We start from the raw sequence: 15,023 nt of genomic DNA, 5'->3' as shown, positions 1-15,023 counted from the left end.
GCAAGTTCTGCATTCCCTAACCCAGCCTATCTTTGGGGACTCACCGCAACCCAGGGGAACCTACCTCCATATCCTCCATCCCTACTAACCTCAGCCTTGAGGTCCAGCCTGCTCATGTATGAAGTTCCCAGATACAAAGGCCCTCCCTGTCAAAGCTGCATTTGCTTTTCCCTGAAAAGAGTCCTAGGACTCAGGCCCACCCCTCCCTCCACCTGTGGGAAACAGCTGGCTCTGAGTGAAATCAAACATCAGGGTTTGCAGAAGAGATGCTCAAGTGGGTAGGAGCAGCTGTCCTCATTGTAACTCCAGCATCTCTGCTGCCCCTTAGGGATGCTGTCTCCGGCAGGCTGACCTCTGGAGCTACACAGACCCTTCCCAAACAAGGATCTAGACCCTTCACTTGCCTTCTGGTAGTGTGACCCAGGATACTGAGTTTAAAAGAGACAGAGGCCCAAAGGGTAATACTCAGCCAGCTGAGCTGCTAACCAACTACTCCTTGGCTGACTGACTTCACCTATTTCATTCAGTTTGCCTGCCTACAAAAATGGGGATAGCTCCTTCCCCTTCCCAGGGCTGTCAGGGGAATTGGTGACAATGCATGGACCATGCCTGGTGCCTAGCAGATGCTTAACAAAATGGGAGCCCCTCTCAGGGTTACTGCTCCCTCAGATGGGTACTGGTCTGAAAGCCCTTTAGGAGATAGGGAGTCTCAATGTATATACCACAAACTGTGACCGACACACCCACAACTGTCCCATCTGATCGTTCTGTTTGTCCCCTGGGTCTGATTCACCCTCCCTTTCCTCCCAGGAAGGAAAAGCAGAGCCATTTCACTCTTGCTAACACAGTGGACAAACCCTCCAACCTCACTCCCCACCCAACACACAGCTGGCTCAGTCCAGCCAGGGACGCTCCTCACCGGACATCCAACAGCCAGATTTCCACATCAGTGTTTCCTGGAAAAGTGTGGCCACCAGAGGACTCTACCACAGGAGCCTCTCCCAGGGCTTCTGGAATAGAAACAAGGAGGCTCCAGATCTTCATAAGGAGCCATTCACTTGCTTTCTTTCACACCTGAATCTCAGGAAGGGAGTTAGGAAAGCTGAGAAACACCTGCGCCTCCCCTATGCCGCCTGGCTCTCAAATTACAGAACCAAGAAGGTTTCCAAATAGCCTCAGTGGACAGCCCATGAAAGCTCCTTCCAGTCTCAACTTTGCTCAAAGGCTAGTAAAGCCACATAGGAGGGATTTTGTTCTCTGGACCTGAAAGAAACATCACTGTATCTCTATGAGGCCAGGCTCAATTTCTGATAATGTTTCCAGAGGGTTTTTCTCAGGCAAACTCATCCATAACCATTCCACCCCTATCCGGCTTGCTTTCTGTCTTTTTTGAGTTGCACAGAGCATTTTCAGTCAAAATTCGCTACTTTGTTCTTTGTGAAGTAGGTCGGTGGGGGGTGGGGGTTAAATTATTAATCAATTCAATCTCTATGATTTGGACAGTATTTTGCCAGAATATTTCCGACGACTCACAGTCTTTGCAGCAATCCTGGGGTCAGGCCGAAGGGGACGTCCTGTAAAATCACCTCCCACCCCCCACCAAAGGGCTTTAGAAACTTCGGATCCCACTCAGGCTGTGACCATGAGCTCAGCGATTAGAGGACAGCGAGGCCTCCCAACTGTCACCCAGACAATAAACAGCCAGTCGACTTGGCTCAGCAGGTCCTGTGAAACCTGGGGCCGGGCCAGAACCCCAGGACAAGCCACTTTCCAGGTTCTGAACCTTGACCTGGGGGAGCTGGGCCAGGGGAGGGGGCGCTGGCTGGGGGCTGCAGCACCCCCGGATCAGGCCTATTGACGGGGCTTGGGCTGGCAGCCAGCCAGGCTCAGCTGACCAGTAGGTGGACGGCCCGGAGGCGGCCGGGGAGCTGACCCGCCGCAGCACGACTGTCCATGGGGTCGGCAGGCTCGGGGCGCCGGGGCCACTTTTCATATCCCGACAGTCTGCACATCTTCCCCAGACCGCCGGGCTCCGCAGCCCTCCCGGAACGCGCCCGCCCGCTCCCGAGCTTACACTGGCAACAAGTTCTCGCTTCCTCAGGGCGGCCACGATGTGCTCGAGAGGCCCGGCACGGGGAGCGCTCGGGGGGCGAACCCCGCGCTGCCCACGCCCCGAGGGCGCCCGCCGCCTCCGCCGCCCACAGGAGCGCGCGGCTCTGGGTCCAGCGCACTGAGGCGGCCCCCCGGGCTCCCCTCCGGCAGGGGCGGCTCCGGCCTCCCGGGGGCAGGCAACAGGTACGCGAGCGCGCCGGCCTCCCATCCCCGGCCCTCGCCCCCTACCTCCAGCAACTGCACGTAGCTCGCCGGGAACCAGCCGCGGAGTCCGTCCTCCTTCTCGCCTTCCCACCAGCCGCCGTCTGGGACCTGCAGCAGCGTGATGAGCTCGCCCGCGGCGAAGCGCAGCCCCTGGCCATGCCGCTCCCCGGAAAAGGGGTACAGGGTCCGGCAGCGGGCGCCGGACATGGCCTTGGCGCCGGGGCTCACACAGCAGCCTGCATCCCTCCCGAGCCCCGCGGGCTGGGCAGCGGCTCCGCGGGGTCCCAGGCGCCCGGCGCTCCGGGCTCCCGCGCTCTGGGCGCGCGCCGTCTCGGGGGTAAGCGGGGGTCCCTGGGCAGGCGAGGGACGTGCACCCCGCGCAGGGAAACGGAGACTCGCTGGCTTCTGAGAGCGAGCGGCGACGCCCCCGGGCCGGGCGGCTCGCGGCTCCCAGCTCGGGGCGGGGGGGCGGGGCTCAGGGGGAGGAGACCCAGGCGCCGCGGGCTCCGGAGACAACTTCCCGGGGACGCGGAACGCGGGCGGCCGCCGCGAGGGCCGGCCGCAGCCGAAGCCGCCCTGGCGCGCGGAAATGCGCAGCTCCCACGGGAGGTGGGACCCGGAGCATCCCCCTCGGCCCGGCTCCGCGGCGAGGGAGGGGCAGCGGACGTGGAGAGGGGCTGGCGGCCGGGCGGGGGCCCTCTCGGCGCGCGGGGGCGGGGCCGGGCGGGGGCTGGGCCAGGGCGGCCACGCCCTCTGAGGGTCGGGCGCTCCCTCGCAGAGCAGGCGGATTACTGGGGAGGGGTCTCCCGGCTCACGCCCCCACCCCGGAAAGCCGCGGGGTTAGAAACGCCCCTCTCAGCGCGGCCTGTTGGCCGGTGGTGGGCGTGCGCCTCCTCCGAGGTGCTGGTGAGGGAATGTGTTTGTGGCCGTCACTGTCAGGGTTGAACCTGGGGTTGAACTTGACTCACCGGAAACTGGACGAGGGGTGAGAGGCAGATTTGAAGCCCGACGCCTGAGCCAGGTGGCAGCGGGTGGGACCGAGTGAGGCGGCGACGGAGTCAAAACTCGAGTTAGTAGAATTGGAAGCAGGTCATTACCGATAAAGGGAGAAGAGGGGGAACAGCCCCCATCGCTTTACATGCAAAATCGAGACTGGTCCAGGGTACCACCTCTCCTGAAACCGAAATGCGCCAGCCGAGAAGTCTACACTCGTTTACTCAGTCAACAGACATTAGTGGGAGACTACTACGATCCGTCTCTGGGGTCGCACAGAGTCGGACACGACTGAAGCGACTTAGCAGCAGCAGCACTACGATCCACGCAATGTGCCAGGGACCTACAAAATTCCTCTGGACAAGCTCCTGCTCTGCTGGGACCAGTGGACCTGGGTACTGAAGGAAGCTGACCTTTGTTTGAACTGAGCCGTATAGAAGTAAAAGAAAGCTTTGTTAGCCTGCTTTATAGGAAAATTAATTTCCGTTTCCTAAACTGTGAATAGCTGAATCCCTTAATCTCTATGTATACTTCTAATTACCCACCCTTGCATCCTACTCAGTAACCTTTTATGTTGAGTGCCAACAGTCTCAGCCTATGCATTTCAGGCCCTCTACACAATACCTCCTCCAGCTTCATCATTCACTGTGCTTGCCTGTGTGCTTAATCGCAGTCCTGTCCAACTCTTCGCGACCCCATCTCACCCACCAAGCTCCTCTGTTCATGGGATTCTCCAAGCAAGAATACTGGAGTGGGTTGCCATGCACTCCTCCAGGGGATCTTCCCAACCCTGGGATCGAACCCAGGTCTCCCACTTTGCAGGCAGATCGTCTGAGCCACCAGGGAAACTCATGCTTGCCTAGATACCCTTTACAAAACCTGTCCAGCGGGGCTATAAGAACCTTGAGATCTCACACATTTTTCTAGTGAGAATTGGTGGCTCTCATTAGAATCACCTGAGCAACTTTTAAATGTTCAGGTCCAGGCCCACCCTAGCTTCCAAAATCACTGTAGAGCCAAATTCTGCACAAAAGCTATTTCCCTGGAAAAGCAGCCTCAGCCTGGCCTCTGGCCAGGGGCAAGTTGACAAATGCAGATGTTTTACAGTATTCCATCGATTGCAAATTTACCAACCCTCGCTTGTCTACAATCGTGGGGAAACAAACTCTTGACTATGGTTACCACTAAGAGTCCCTTGAAGCAGAGCTGCAAAATTTAGTACAGAAAACAGTCACTAAAAGAAATTGACCTAATCAAGTCATAAAAGGGACTAAAATGTGTTGTATCAAGGGTGTATGTGCAGACTGACCTCAGGTTTCATATCTGATGATATGTTGTTGTTCGTGTCTGACTCTTTATGACCTCATGGACTGCAGCTCATCTCCTTGCCTTCCTGCCCTTCACGATCTCCCAGAGTTTGCTCAAGATCATGTCCATTGAGTTGATGATGCCATCCAACTATATCATCCTCTGCCGCCCCCTTCTCCTCCTGCCTTCAGTCTTTCCCAGCATCAGTGTCTTTTCCAATGAGTCACCTCTTTGCATCAGGTGGCCAAAGTATCAACTTCAGCATCAGTCCCTCCAGTGAATATTCAGGGTTGATTGCCTTTAGGATTGACTGGTTTGATCTCCTTGCTGTCTAAGAAACTTGCTACCTCAAGAGTCTTCTCTAGCACCACAGTTCAAAAGCATCAATTCTTCAGCATTCAGCCTTCTTTATGGTCCAACTCTCACATCCATACATGACTACTGAAAAAAACATAGCAGTTGAACAGTATGAAAAGGCAAAAAGATATGACATCTGATGATATAACCCAGATCAAGTTAGGACAACTGGTCCAGAGCCTTCCTACAACGCAGAAATCCTGTGGGATACCTAAAAACAACCTGTTATCCAGTTTGGACTTGAGAAATCTCAGCCTACACAGCATCCTATACACTTCAGTTCCAAATGACCTGCCCTAAACAGTTCTGCAGCACCAAAATTGTCAATGACTGTCAGTTTCTTCCGTTCTTTCATTTCATTCCTATAATCCTATGAGCTAGTATGGCTACTGCCCCCAGTTTACAAATAGAAAAACTGGGCTCAGAGGGTATAACTTGCCCACCCTCATGTGGCCGGTCAACAGCAGAGGTCAGACCTGGCTTATTGTACATGAAGCACTGCTTCCTTGGATCCATTCCACTAGAGTCAGGAAACCTGTGCATCCTATGGCTTATCCACAAATGGCATCTTAATAAAGGGCTCTCTGGTGATACCCAGTGTCACTCTTGATAGAAGTAAGACTGGACTAGTAGTGATTGCAGCTCCTATCCCTGATCTCAGATAAATCTACAGACACCTCTGGATCTGCTTCCCCATCTGCATTTGGAGACTGAGTCCTATAACTGTCCTACAGGACTTGAGGTGATTAAATATATAGGTTCTGGACTCTGTATCCAAACTCCAGTTTTGCTGTTTTCTCGCTGTGTGCCCGTGGGCAATGTACTTAACCTCTCTGAGTCTCATTTTCCTTACCTTTAGAAGATGATAGTAGTATTTCTTTCATAGAGTTATTAAGAGGATTAAATGAGTAAAAATGTAAACTGTTTAGAGCAACACCTGCCTGGCACATTCAGTTCAGTTCAGTTCAGTTGCTCAGTTGTGTCTGACTCTTTGCGACCCCATGAACCACAGCACGCCAAGCCTCCCTGTCCATCACCAGCTCCCAGAGTCCACCCAAACCCATGTCCATTGAGTCAGTGATGCCATCCAACCATCTCATTCTCTGTCGTCCCCTTCTCCTCTCGCCTTCAATCTTTCCCAACATCAGGGTCTTTTCAGATGTGTCAGCTCTTCGCATCAGGTGGCCAAAGTATTGGAGTTTCAGCTTTAGCATCAGTCCTTCCAATGAACACCTAGGACTGATCTCCATTAGGATGGACTGGTTGGCTCTCCTTGCAGTCCAAGGGACTCTCAAGAGTCTTCTCCAACACCACAGTTCAAAAGCATCAATTCTTTGGCCCTCAGCTTTCTTTATAGTCCAACTTCACATCCATACATGACCTCTGGAAAAACCATAGCCTTGCCTAGATGGACCTTTTTTGACAAAGTAATGTCTCTGCTTTTTAATATGCTGTCTAGGTTGGTCATCACTTTTCTTCCAAGGAGTAAGTGTGCTAATTTCATGGCTGCAATCACCATGTGCAGTGATTTTGGAGCCCAGAAAAATAGAGTCAGCCACTGTTTCCGCTGTTTCCCCATCTATTTGCCATGAAGTGATGGGACCAGAAGCCATGATCTTAGTTTCCTGAATGTTGAGCTTTAAGCCAACTTTTTCACTCTCCTCTTTCCCTTTCATCAAGAGGCTCTTTAGTTCTTCACTTTTTGCCACAAGTATTGTGTCATCTGCATATCTGAGGTTATTGATATTTCTCCCTGGCACATTAATTACTCAAATATTTCAGTTCAGTTCAGTTCAGTTGCTCAGTCATGTCCGACTCTTTGTGACCCCATGAATCGCAGCACGCCAGGCCTCCCTGTCCATCACCATCTCCCAGAGTTCACTCGAGTCCGTCCATCCAGCCATCTCATCCTCTGTCATCCCCTTCTCCTCCTGCCCCCAATCTCTCCCAGCATCAGAGTCTTTTCCAATGAGTCAACTCTTCACATGAGGTGGCCAAAGTACTGGAGCTTCAGCTTTAGCATCATTCCTTCCAAAGAAATCCCAGGGTTGATCTCCTTCAGAATGGACTGGTTGGATCTCCTTGCAGTCCAAGGGACTCTCAAGAGTTTTCTCCAACACCACAGTTCAAATGCATCAATTCTTCAGCGCTCAGCCTTCTTTACAGTCCAATTCTCACATCCATACATGACCACAGGAAAAACCATAACCTTGACTAGACGGACCTTAGTCAGCAAAGTAATGTCTCTGCTTTTGAATATACTATCTAGGTTGGTCATAACTTTTCTTCCAAGGAGTAAGCGTCTTTTAATTTCATGGCTGCAGTCACCATCTGCAGTGATTTTGGAGCCCAAGAAACAAAGTCTGACACTGTTTCTACTGTTTCCCCATCTATTTCCCATGAAGTGATGGAACCAGATGCCATGATCTTCGTTTTCTGAATGTTGAGCTTTAAGCCAACTTTTTCACTCTCCTCTTTCACTTTCATCAAGAGGCTTTTTAGCTCTTCTTCACTTTCTGCCATAAAGGTGGTGTCATCTGCATATCTGAGGTTATTGATATTTCTCCCGGCAATCTTGATTCCAGCTTGTGTTTCTTCCAGTCCAGCATTTCTCATGATGTACTCTGCATATAAGTTAAATAAGCAGGGTGACAATATACAGCCTTGACATACTCCTTTTCCTGTTTGGAACCAGTCTGTTGTTCCATGTCCAGTTCTAACTGTTGTTTCCTAACCTGCATACAGATTTCTCAAGCGGCAGGTTAGGTGGTCTGCTATTCCCATCTCTTTCAGAATTTTCCACAGTTTATTGTGATCCACACAGTCAAAGGCTTTGGCATAGTCAAGAAAGCAGAAATAGATGTTTTTCTGGAACTCTCTTGCTTTTTCCATGATCCAGAGGATGTTGGCAATTTGATCTGTGGTTCCTCTGCCTTTTCTAAAACCAGCTTGAACATCAGGGAATTCACGGTTCACGTATTGCTGAAGTCTGGCTTGGAGAATTTTGAGCATTACTTTACTAGCATGTAAGATGAGTGCAATTGTGCAGTAGTTTGAGCATTCTTTGGCATTGCCTTTCTTTGGGGTTGGGATGAAAACTGACCTTTTCCAGTCCTGTGTCCACTGCTGAGTTTTCCAAACTTGCTGGCATATTGAGTGCAGCACTTTCACAGCATCATCTTTCAGGATTTGAAATAGCTCAGCTGGAATTCTATCACCTCCACTAGCTTTGTTCATAGTGATGCTTTCTAAGGCCCACTTGACTTAACGTTCCAAGATGTCTGGCTCTAGATTAGTGATAACATCATCATGATTATCTGGGTCATGAATATCTTTTTTGTACGATTCTTCCGTGTATTCTTGCCACCTCTTCTTAATATCTTCTGCTTCTGTTAGGTCCATTTCTGTCCTTTATCGAGCCCATCTTTGCATGAAATATTCCCTTGGTATCTCTAATTTTCTTGAAGAGATGTCTAGTCTTTCCCATTCTGTTGTTTTCCTCTATTTCTTTGCATTGATCGCTGAAGAAGGCTTTCTTATCTCTTCTTGCTATTCTTTGGAACTCTGCATTCATATGCTTACATCTTTCCTTTTCTCCTTTGCTTTTTGCTTCTCTTCTTTTCACAGCTATTTGTAAGGCCTCCCCAGACAGCCATTTTGCTTTTTTGCATTTCTTTTCCATGGGGATGGTCTTGATCCCTGTCTCCTGTACAATGTCACGAACCTCATTCCATAGTTCATCAGGCACTCTATCAGATCTAGACCCTTAAATCTATTTCTCACTTCCACTGTATAATCATAAGGGATTTGATTTAGGTCATACCTGAATGGTCTAGCGGTTTTCCCTACTTTCTTCAATTTAAGTCTGAATTTGGCAGTAAGGAGTTCATGATCTGAGCCACAGTCAGCTCCTGGTCTTGTTTTTGTTGACTGTATAGAGCTTCTCCATCTTTGGCTTGAAAGAATATAATCAATCTGATTTCGGTGTTGACCATCTGTTGATGTCCTTGTGTAGAGTCTTCTCTTGTGTTGTTGGAAGAGGGTGTTTACTATGACCAGTGCATTTTCTTGGCAAAACTCTATTAGTCTTTGCCCTGCTTCATTCCACATTCCAAGGCCAAATTTACCTGTTACTCCAGGTGTTTCTTGACTTCCTACTTTTGCATTCCAGTCCCCTATAATGAAAAGGACATCTTTTTTGGGTGTTAGTTCTAAAAGATCTTGTAGGTCTTCATAAAACCATTCAACTTCAGTTTCTTCAGCATTACTGGTTGGGGCATAGACTTGGATAACTGTGATATTGAATGGTTTGCCTTGGAGACGAACAGAGATCACTCTGTCGTTTTTGAGATTGCATCCAAGTACTAGATTTCGGACTCTTTTGTTGACCATGATAGCTACTCCATTTCTTCTGAGGGATTCCTGCCCGCAGTAGTAGATGTAACAGTCATCTGAGTTAAATTCACCCATTCCAGTCCATTTTAGTTCGCTGATTCCTAGAATGTTGACGTTCACCCTGGCCATCTCTTGTTTGACCACTTCCAATTTGCCTTGATTCATGGACCTGACATTCCAGGTTCCTATGCAATATTGCTCTTTACAGCATCGGATCTTTCTTCTATCACCAGTCACATCCACAACTGGGTCTTGTTTTTGCTTTGGCTCCATCCCTTCATTCTTTCTGGAGTTACTTCTCCACTGATCTCCAGTAGCATATTGGGCACCTAATGACCTGGGGAGTTCCTCTTTTGGTATCTTATCATTTTGCCTTTTCCTACTGTTCATGGGTTTCTCAAGGCAAGAATACTGAAGTGGCTTGCCATCCCTTCTCCAGTGGACCACATTCTGTCAGGCCTCTCCACCATGACCCGCCTGTCTTGGGTTGCCCTGCAGGCATGGCTTGGTTTCATTGAGTTAGACAAGGCTGTGGTCCTAGTGTGATTAGATTGACTAGTTTTCTGTGAGTATGGTTTCAGTGTGTCTGCCCTCTGATGCCCTCTTGCAACACTTACCATCTTACTTGGGTTTCTCTTACCTTGGTGTGGGGTATCTCTTCACGGCTGCTCCAGCAAAGCACAGCCGCTGTTCCTTACCTTGTACGAGGGTTATCTCTGTATTGATGTAGCTCAATGGTCCTGATTATTTATTATCCAACACTTCTTTTTGGACTAAAATTTCCAGGGCAGTGATAGAACTAGAAACGCTTACATCTTTGGAAAGGCAACAATTTTAAAGGAACACACTCTGGGTTTCTGTTTTCTCACAAGATCTCAAAGGACAGACAAGTTTATCTCTTTTCCTTCTTACCTTCCCCTCTCCATTCCCACCACACCCCATGTCTTCTACTATTATCTTGAATTTGTATTTAAATCTCTAATTATTTAGCTTCTTTGATAACTATGTCTTATTTTACTTAGTTGCTTAGGAACTCAGGGGAGGGATAACGTGTTTGTTTTGAATTTCTATCTATCTTTCCTAAAGCTGCAAAAAGTACGCATCCAGTATTTCCCGAATTCATTTTGCACAGATTGTTGGGACCTCTGTTCAGATTCAGATTTTCCATACTGCCACGTTACTCTATAAACACATGTGTTAGAACATCTGGATTAGCCTGTAAACTCCTGAGAGCAGGCTCCACTCCATCTTTTGTAACTTTTCTCTCAACACTATTCACTTGATAGCTGTGTGCTGGCAGGTATTTCTTTTCTACTTGAGACAGCCTCATATGCCTTTCCATCATCAGCCTATGGATGGCAGAGATATATGAGTTTCAGTTTCTTAAAAAATTAAACATAAATTTGCCATAGGACCCAACAGTACTCCTAGGTAAAAGAAATGAAGACAAACAGCCACATAACACTTGCAGTGAATATCCTCAACAGCACGATTTCTAAGAGCCAAAGGGTGGAAATAATCCAAATGCCCATCATCAGCTGATGAATAGATAGAGAAGATGTGGTACATCTTGAGGCTCCCAGGTGGCTCAGTGGTTAAAGAAGAACAAAACATCGGCCACTGCGGGAGGGGCGGATTTGATCCCTGGGTCGGGAAGATCCCCTGGAGACGGAAATGGCAACCCACTCCAGTATCTTTGATGGGAAATTCCATGGACAGAGGAGCTAGGCGTGCTACAGTCCATGGGATCACAAAGAGTCAAACACAACGACTAAACAACAGCAATCATCAACTGATGGACAGATAGGGACGATGTGGTGCACCCATGCAATGGGTTACTCATTCACCCACAAAAAGGAGCAGAGGACTGATACATGCTGCAACACGGACGCACCTCAAAGATATCCGTCACGCTAAGTGAAAGAAGCCAGTGTTGTATGATTGCATTTATATAAAACACCCAGAAACGGCAAATCTATAGAGACAGTACATATATATTAACAGTTGCCTGAAGCTGAAAGTTGGAATAGGGGGTAAATAAAGAGGCAAGGGGTTTCTTTTGGGGGTGATGACAACATTCTGAAATTGAGTTGTGGCAATTGGCTCTGCACAATTCCAGAAATCATTAAGTTGTACACTTAAAACAAGTAAATGTTTTGGTATGTAAACTACATTTCAGGAAAGCTGCTAACATAAGCCAAAAAACACACAAAAATGCATAAAGGCCTCATTCATTCAACAAGGATGCTCTTCCCCACCCATGTGCTAGTTCATTCAGCACCAACCTGAAAAGCTATTAAACCCATGCTATAAAACGGACAGTGTGTTGGGCCTGGAATAGGGAGAGAAGTGTGGAGTATATACAAAGCATTCCTATTGATCGAGATGAAAAAGACAGATGACACAGTAGAAAAAAGGGCAAAAGATTTGAACAAGCATTTCATAAAAGAAGATATCCAAACAACCAATAACATTAAAAGGTGTTCAACCTCATCAATCATCAGAAGAGCAAATCAAAATCAAAGGGAGGGGGACTTCCCTAGTGGTCCAGTGATTAAGCATCCACCTTGCAATGCAGGGGACTCAGGTTTGATCCCTGGTCAGGGAGCGAGGACTCCACATGCTATGGAGCAACTAAATGTTCACGTGCCACAACTGGAGAGCTCAGGCACCGCAGCAAAAGACTCCATGTGCCATAACTAAGACCCAACACGGCCAAATACTTTTATTTTAATCATAAAGAGGTAACAATATATACTCATCAGGTGGTAAATATAAAAGCAAAATAGAAAATACCAGGTATTGATATTTTGAGGTGTTGGAGCACTCGTGCACGGCTGAGAGGAACCCGTTGGAAAACATGATATTTAGCAAAGCTGCCTGGAACCTCCTGTGTGGCTCATCCATTCCCCGTTTAGGAATAGAGCTGCCTGAGATGTGTTCATGCACTCAAGGAAAGATATATACAGTGTGCACAGCAGCACTGTTCATAATGGTCGGTGGTTTGGTCGCTAAGTTGTATCTGACTCTTACGATCCCATGGACTGTAGCCCACCAGGCCCCTCTGTCCATGGCATTTTCCAGGCAAGAATACTGGAGTGTTCCTTCTCCAGGGGATCTTCCCCACCCAGGGATCAAACCCAGGTCTCCTGCACTGCAAGCAGATTCTTTACCAACTGAGCTACCAGGGAAGCTATTACTATTCATAATCAGTTCAGTTCAGTTCAGTCGCTCAGTCGTGTCCGACTCTTTGCGACCCCATGAATTGCAGCACGCCAGGCCTCTCTGTCCATCACCAACTCCCGGAGTTCACTCAGACTCACGTCCATCGAGTCCCCACACTATTATGAGTTCACCTACAGGAGAACGGATAAAATGATGACATTTAAACAATGGAAAATTTTACACTTTAAGAATGAACATCCCACAGATGTACTTTTGGGCAAACCAACAAACAAACAGAATAACAGCAAAACAACAACAACAAAGCACTAAAGAGTCCATACATAGCATGATTCCATTTTATGAAATTCCTAGAAAGGGAGGAGAACCATTATTTGAGGAAAGAGTATTGAGAGCAGGGGGCTGAGGATCTGGGATCCTGGTAATAATCTACCTTTTGATCTGGGTGCAAGTTACACAGGGCTCTTCTCCAGGTTGTATACGTCCTTGTGCACTTTTCTGTATAAATGTTATGCTTCAATATAGTGTGTTAAAGAAAATAATATAGTCCCTGACCTCAAAGAATATATAATGTCTTGATTCGAGAACGATGTTCTCCAAACCTTGGCTGTGCACCTCTATCAGTAAAACTCTCCAATATATATATATTTCTATTATTTATAAATTAGATACATGAACCACTAAGCTAATAAGTACCTTAAAATACACAAGACTAAAAATTTCAAAGGGTTATATTAAAATATATATTATATTTAACTAGAGGTTCTAACACTGTCTTCCTGCGTTGTCTCGTGGATATTCTGTGGATTTCTGGGAAATCAGTGATCTTGAGAGTCAGCTTTAAGAAGACAGTGGGAAAGAAAAAGAAGTTAGTGTACTGAAAATAAGCCTGGACTTTGGGTCCAGTTCTCCTGGAGTCTGGGGAAAGCCTGGCATTTGGGCCTCCAAGGAAGAGAGAGCATTCAGAGCTCCATCCACCCTCTCCCCTCTTCTCCCATCTAGAGTCTGAGCTAGAGGTGCAGCCAAAGATCCTGAAGCTTCAGTGTGTATAAGAATCATGGAGGCGCTTCCCTGGTGATCCAGTAGTTAAGACTCTGCCTGCTGATGCAGGGGTCACGGGTTTGATCCCTGGTCTGGGAAGATCCCACATACCTTGGAGCAGCTAAGCGTGTACACCACAACTACTGAGCCCATATTCCAGAGCCTGTGAGCTGCCACTAGTGAGTGAGCCTTTGCTCCTCAACAAGAGAAGCCACCGCTATGAGAAGCCTTCACACCACCAGGAAGGGTATCTCCTCTCACCGCAACTAGAAAAAACCTGTGCAGCAACACAGACCCAGCACAGCCATTAAAAAATAATAATAAAATGATGCCTATTCCTGGAGATTCAGATTTACTGGGTCTACAATAGGACCCAGGAATTTGCGTTTTGAATAAAACCTCTGGATTATTCTACTGGAGTCCTTGCAGCATACTTTGAGAAGCACCACCCTTAACACTAAGGTTGCCAGACATTTTCAGGTAATCTTTGTACCATCACAGAATGTTGTAAATTATAAGTAGGTAGGGTTTGAATTTGCATTCTATTTGGCCAGGCCACCACCACTTAAAAAGATGTTATTGAGGGAAGTAGAAGAGCCAGAGGCAGGCAGAAATTGGGAGGCAGAGATGAATAGATAAATATGGAGAGGTAGCCATCATGGGGAGTAAGAGAGACAGAGACTGGGGATGGGATAGAGAGAAAGGGAAGGAGATGAGAAATCAGGGTGGGAGGAGGGAAGAGAAAAGAGAGTCCTTCTTTCTCCCACCCCATTCACCCTCCCAGCCACCCACCAGGCTCTGAGGCCAGAGCAGAATCTAGCCAGATCCTCACTTCCCCACTGAAATTCATTTGCAAAAGAAGCAAGAAGAGAAGAGAAAGAGGAACAGAAAAGAAAAGAATGGCCTTGGAGAAATTGTCAGTTGTGGAACCAAAAATAGCATTTAGAAATAGAACTGTATCTTTACACCAGTCCTTAACAGTGGGTAGCAAAGGAGTGTCTGCCCCATTCCCACTCTGACCCTGGCAGCAACAGGAAGTAAGGAAGTGAGATTCCCCTTTGGGAGTAAATAACAACAAAATAGCCATTGAGAAACCCAACAAAGATAGACAAAGCCACATTAAAGAGACAGCAAATCTCCAGGGCCAACCCCCACCTCTAGCTTGATGGTGGCTGTTAACATATGTAAAGCCTGGAAAAATCCACTCTGTCAGGGTTGGGCTGTCTGGAAGCTTTGTTGTTCAGTTGCTAAGTCAGGTCCAACTCTTTGTGACGCCAAGGACTGCAGGGTGCCAGGCTTCCCCGGTCCTTCACCATCTGGAGTTTGCTCAAACTCATGTCCATTATGGAAAAGGCAATGGCAACCCACTCCAGTACTCTTGCCTAGAAAATCCCATGGACGGAGGAGCCTGGTAGGCTCCAGTCCATGGG

The 15,023-nt window shown here is 47.9% G+C and overlaps 1 protein-coding gene across 2 annotated transcripts in view; it reads right to left on the bottom strand.

Moving 5' to 3' along the window:
- Nucleotides 1–2,788, bottom strand: part of GAS7 (growth arrest specific 7) — a 203,245-nt gene extending 200,457 nt beyond the window's left edge. Inside the window, exon 1 of one of the 2 annotated variants that reach the window (XM_040243349.1) lies at nt 2,341–2,788. In XM_040243349.1, coding sequence (XP_040099283.1) covers nt 2,341–2,474 — 134 coding nt within the window. In that variant the 5' untranslated portion in view covers nt 2,475–2,788. The remainder of the gene's footprint in view (nt 1–2,340) is intronic. The other variant, XM_040243347.1, reaches the window with a different exon arrangement.
- Nucleotides 2,789–15,023: the final 12,235 nt, after the last annotated feature.

Source organism: Oryx dammah, unplaced genomic scaffold (assembly GCF_014754425.2).
Source record: "Oryx dammah isolate SB20612 unplaced genomic scaffold, SCBI_Odam_1.1 HiC_scaffold_8, whole genome shotgun sequence".
Lineage (NCBI taxonomy): Eukaryota > Metazoa > Chordata > Mammalia > Artiodactyla > Bovidae > Oryx > Oryx dammah.
This window is presented reverse-complemented; position numbering and strand designations above follow the sequence as displayed.